Source organism: Hyla sarda, chromosome 4 (genome assembly GCF_029499605.1).
Source record: "Hyla sarda isolate aHylSar1 chromosome 4, aHylSar1.hap1, whole genome shotgun sequence".
NCBI lineage: Eukaryota > Metazoa > Chordata > Amphibia > Anura > Hylidae > Hyla > Hyla sarda.
Window position 1 is genome coordinate 137642944 of NC_079192.1, and position 6000 is coordinate 137648943.

Consider the following 6000-nt stretch of genomic DNA (forward strand, 5'->3'; position numbering starts at 1 on the left):
AACTGCTATAACTGCAAATACTCCAAAGATTAAAGTAAGTGATTATTGTTTTTAAAGCTTTTTACCTGCACTATAACAGTGTATATGTATGTGTGTATGTATATAATATATACACACTGTTTCTCATATTTGATGTGCAGAATTTTATGCTGCAGATTTCAATGTAAACTAAAGGACTGAGCACGGCTTTAAATCCTGCGCATCATTTATGCGCAGGTACTGTACGTGTGAATGAGTAGTGAAGGAGTAGTGTAGAGAAGTTTTCCCAGTCTGTTGTGCCCAGGCTGGAAAAAAAGAAAAATAAACTTTAACTCCCCTTCCTGCGTTCCTCCGTAGTGCCGCTACAGCTGTTCGGTCCACCATTCTGGTCTTCTTCCGTGTGCACAGATCGCCACACTGCGCTCAGCCTATCACCAGCCGAGGCAGGACATCGCCGCGGCTGGTGATAGCCTGAACACAGTGATGATCCGTGCACATGGATGGAGACCAGACCAGAGGATCGAACAGCTGCACTACGGTGGAACGCAGGAAGATGAGTTAAAGTTTCTTTTCTTTTTTTCTTTTCAGCCCGGGCACAATGGATTGGGAATACTTTTCTCTACACTTATCCTTTAAACTAACTGATGTGTTACTTGGATACTGGCTAGAATGATGTGACTTTGGGATATTGTGGACCATTTTTTTATAATTAAAAATATAGCCATGTGACTATTGGTATGTAAAGCAAAAGCTAGCTCCAAATAAATTTTGTCTAGGATAAAACAGAAAACATTTTCAAATAACAGGAACAGATTTTCATTTCATTATTTTATAAATGGTATTTGATTTATTTTCTTAGAGCTGAAAAGAAAATAATGAATGCTGCCAGCAAGCTTGCAACTATGGCTAAAGTACTAGAAACTCCAATCTCTCAAAAAACACAAAGCAGAAACATGCATGTAGGTATGTATGGGTTCCCTTTGGAAAACACTAATAGTAGCTGTTGATCTTTGAAGGTAGGCTCTGTTTTAAATGATTTCTGCTTCTTAAAATGCTAACATATTCTACTGCGCTGGTGCATGTACAAACAAAATCAGATTTAACTGAGAAATCTGGAATAATATTTCTTAAGTTCGATTAAAAAGCTTTTAAGGAGTTCCTCCATCTCAGGTATTGATCGCACTTTGCTAGCAGATTCCATCATCTACAGTCAATGAAAAGTCTTGCCACCCCAGGTAAAAATTTGTATTAATGTGCATAAAGAAGCCAAGGAAAGATGGAAAAATCTCCAAAAGACATCAAATTATAGATTAGACATTCTTATAATATGTCAACAAAAGTTAGATTTTATTTCCATCATTTACACTTTCAAAATAACAGAAAACAAAAATATGGCATCTGCAAAAGTTTGGGCACCCAGCAGAGTTAATATTTTGTACTGCCCCCTTTGGCAAGTATCACAGCTTGTGAACGCTTTTTGTAGCCAGCCAAGAGTCTTTCAATTCTTGTTTGAGGTATCTTTGCCCATTCTTCCTTACAAAAGTCTTCCAGTTCTTTGAGATTTCTGGGCTGTGTGTCACACACTGCTCTTTTAAGTTCTGTCCATAGATTTTCAATTATGTTGAGGTCAGGAGATTGTGAAGGCCATGGCAAAACCTTCAGTTTACGCCTCTGGATGTAATCCCCCGGGGATTTCGAGGTGTGTTTAGGATCATTATCCATTTGTAGAAGCCATCCTCTCTTTAAGTTCAGCTTTTTCACAGATGGCATCAAGTTAGCATCCAAAATTTGCTGAAATTTTATTGAATCCATTTTTCCTTCTACTCATGAGATGTTCCCTGTGCCACTGGCTGCAATACAACCCCAAAGCATGATTGATCCACCCCCATACTTAACAGTTGGACAGAGGCTCTTTTAATTAAATTCTGTTCCCCTTCTTCTCCAAACGTACCTTTCCTCATTCCGGCCAAAAAGTTCAATTTTAACCTCATCGGTCCACCGAACTTGTTTCCAAAATGCATCAGGCTTGTCTATATGTTCATTTGCAAAGTTCAAACGCAGATTTTTGTGGTGAGGACGTAGAAGAGGTTTTCTTCGGACGACTCTTCCATGAAGACCAGATTTGTACAAGTATCTCTTTATAGTGGAATAGTGTACCACAACTCCAGTGTCTGCCAGATCTTTCTGGATGGATTGTGCAGTCAAACATGGGGTTTTAATTGTTTTTCTCACAATCCTGCGAGCTGTTCTGTCTGATATTTTCTTGGTCTTCCAGATCTTGCTTTAACTTCCACTTTTCCTGATGACTGCCATTTCTTAATTACATTCCAAACAGAGGATATTGACATCTGAAAACGTTTTGCTATCTTCTTATAACCTTCTCCAGCTTTGTGAGCGTCAACTATTTTCAGTTTCAGATTTCTAGACAACTGCTTAGAAGAACCCATGGTGTTGATTGTTGGGGCAAGGTCAGATGAGTCTGGGCATTTAAAACCTTTGAGATTGACATCACCTGGTCTTCCCAGATGATGATTGAGAACAATCCATGACACTGGCAGGTCTCAGCTTTGCAAAGGGGGCAGTGCATGCTATAAATTCTGCAGGGTGCCCAAACTTTTGCAGACGCCATTTTTTTTTTCTGTTATTTTGAAAGTTTAAATGATGGAAATAAAATCTAACTTTTGTTGACATATTAAAAGAATGTCTAATCTGTAATTTGATGTCTTTTGGAGATTTTTCCATCTTTCCTTGGCTTCTTTATGCACATTAATAAAATTTTTGCCTGGGGTGCCCAAACATTTGATCCCCACTGTACTTATTAATAGTGGTCTGACCTACCCCCCATTGATTGTGAGAATGAAGGGAATGCATCACTCTACCCTCCTAAGTGTTTCCCTGCTCAGTGGAGCTCTCAGTCATCTGCTGTGTAGGGCTCTGCTGCAGGGCCAATTTACTGCAAGGCCAATTTAGGTCAGATCTACATTGATTATACCGCGCCATCGCTTTGAGATGAGAATATTCATTTACCAGGTGTTAGAAATTGTCTAATAGTTAGACATTGTAACTGGTGCCTTATCCCATGTGTCATTGTTTTAATGAGAATTCTGTGGAACATGCTGTAAAGTGGGGCGGATAGTTTAAGTAGATGGGAATAAATAAGTGGTAAATATCTAGAATACAGAAAAGCCCTGTTTCTTGGGGGCAAATTAGTGCCAAAATGAGGTCAAAACATTGAAATATGCAGCAGAAATTACAGGTGTAGCCTTGGATTTCTGTGTATTTTCACAGTGGAAAATATGTTGTGTGTACCTAGCCTTAGATTAAGAATTTAACACAATGTTTTACACTAGAAGTTGGGTGTATCTGTTTAATTCTATATAAATTTTTCATTAGTTTTCTTAATGCCAACATTTTGGTGCAATTTGTGACAGTGTTGTATTTCAATTAAAGTGGTATTCCAGGAAAAAAAACTTATATATATCAACTGGCTCCAGAAAGTTAAACAGATTTGTAAATTACTTCTATTAAATCTTAATCCTTTTCAGTACTTATGAAGCTTCTGAAGTTAAAGTTGTTCTTTTCTGTCTAAGTGCTCTCTGATGACACCAGTCTCGGGAAACGCCCAGTTTAGAAGCAAATCCCCATAGCAAACCTCTTCTAAACTGGGCGTTTCCCGAGACAGGTGTCATCAGAGAGCACTTAGACAGAAAAGAACAACCTTAACTTCAGAAGCTCATAAGAACTGAAAGAATAAAGATTTTTTTAATAGAAGTAATTTACAAATCTGTTTAACTTTCTGGTGCCAGGTGATATATATATAAAAAAGTTTTTTTTCCTGGAATACCCCTTTTAATGTCCCTTTTCAGTGGCCCAATGACCCAGATTTACTATTGCAATTGTGCCAGAATTCTGTTTCTGTTTGCGCCAAAGGAATTGGCTGTATTTATTGTGAGTTTTAGGCACTTTTTCACATAGTCTGACCAAAAGGAGTATCTTCCGTTAAGAGTGGTGTGGCCTAAATGTGCCATGAATGCATCAAAAATGATTGTGCACAAAAGTGATGGTTTGAAGTAGACCAACTACTAATTGGTCTAAAATTTATACTAGTCACACTGCATTTATCAGTTAGCCTGTCCGTGTATATTTGTAGTTTGAGCCAAAGTCACAAGTGGATCTTTGAGGAAGGAGAAGTAGAAATCATTCCTTTATATTTCCCATTCCTCTTGAATACACTTCTAGCTTTGGCTTAGAAACTGCAGTGGCAGTTTTCCAATAAAAAGGCAGAAAAAAAAAGTGTGGAAACCTAGCCTTAGTTTGCAGTAGTAAATCTGCACCAGTTTTTTTTTTTTTTTTTTTTTTTTTTTTATATATTAAGCTTGCTTTAGCAGGTATGATGCACCTCTTCCCATAATCAAACTTATGTCACAGCCAGCAGCTGAAGTCATTCACTGCAATCTGTGTAAACATCATTTGACCGATAACTGTGGTTGATATCTCACTGTAACTCGTGATAGATTGCAATAGAATGACTAAGAGCTTTAGATTTTTAAGTATCTTTTCAATCTTTTCTTAGCAGCTGGCCAAGATGAATTGGAGCCTGAAGCAATTAAATCATTAAAAAATGTTCGGAGCATTTTAAGTAACAGATCAACTGATCCAAACAGCGAACAAAAGACACTGGATGAGCTCATCAGAAGGCATATGAAGGAGAAGAGTGATGGGGGCAGATTCCATAATACTGAAGACTCTACTGCTATTAAATATGATGTGTCAAGGCAAGTTAGAATAGACTATGATGAGCACAACCCTACACTAGTGCATGCTGGACGCTCTATGAGCACACCTTTGGATGAGGGGCTTACAATTAGTCCTAATGCAGATTCTTTCCAGGTTGCGTTTTGTAAACAGAGTGAACCATCTGTTTTACACAGACTTAAAGATCACTCGTGCCATAGGAATCCAAAATTCAGATCAGACAGACAAAATTTTGAACTCCAAGAAACTCCTGTGCGTGATGAAAATGGGAGTATTGACTGGAGCTGCTTGAAAAGTAAAAGTCTCTTTTTAACACAGACAGCTCAAAGCTCTTTAACCAATTGGAAGACACAATCTCAAAATCCAAATGCTGCTTGGAATTTATCATCAGCAGGTTTATTTTCCTTTGTGGAGGGAGGTCATGATTCCTTTGGCAGCAGATATGAAGGTCAGAATCACTCTGCACACATTGCAAAGAAGAGAGATCAGACTTCTGGTACACTGCATCCTAGTAAAGTTGTGGGTCAACCGCCTACAGCTGTTGAATCCAAGCCATGCTCTGATGTAGGTCGAGGCAGCCAACTACCTTCACGGAAATTATTGCAGAATTTTGCATCCCCACAGCAAGACAGTGGCTTTGACAGTCCTTTGCCTCTTTAAGTTGTATTAACTGATCAAGAAAAGCCCCTATATTTATGTTTGATCATCTCTTGTTTTAGCCGTGCAGGCTGTATTCCAAGTCTTCCTACAGAATGAGTTAACTTATTTATTTTTTTGGCTCGTGTATAAAATCTTTAGCTTTTTTATATTCTATTTTTATATGTGTGTTTGTTTAAAGAATTATTTTTGTATGTGTGCTTGTTTTTACATAATTATGTTATTTAAATAAAGATCATCTTTATTATTTTAACCATTCTTTTCTGTAACATTTTAGATTGTCTGGGAGTTTTCAGTAATATTATGCTGCATTATTTAAAAATATATTAGTATTTAAAAAGAAAAAAAGGCAACAGGGAGCACATTATAGAACAATACTAAGCAGTGTAAGTTGTAAACCCAACACTGGTTTAAGAAATTACTCTAGCTAGATCTTTTAGCAGCTTCTCTCTTTCTTTGCAGCCACCTCCTTTCTTCTTTAGAGACTTTTTTTGGACAGCATGTCACCCTTACACTCAGTAGGGTGACAATCAATCTATCAATCAATCTCCTCACTCAAGATAGATTATTATTTTTTTTTTAGCAGATTTTCAAAGTGAACATGAACTT

At 37.5% G+C, this 6000-nt stretch overlaps 1 protein-coding gene across 3 annotated transcripts in view; it reads left to right on the plus strand.

Moving 5' to 3' along the window:
• Window positions 1–5620, plus strand: part of CEP152 (centrosomal protein 152) — a 98323-nt gene extending 92703 nt beyond the window's left edge. For 2 of the 3 annotated variants that reach the window (XM_056572264.1, XM_056572265.1), the window contains exons 27-28: window positions 839–942; window positions 4553–5620. In XM_056572264.1, coding sequence (XP_056428239.1) covers window positions 839–942; window positions 4553–5394 — 946 coding nt within the window. In that variant the 3' untranslated portion in view covers window positions 5395–5620. The remainder of the gene's footprint in view (window positions 1–838; window positions 943–4552) is intronic. The other variant, XM_056572266.1, reaches the window with a different exon arrangement.
• The last annotated feature ends 380 nt before the right edge of the window (window positions 5621–6000 follow it).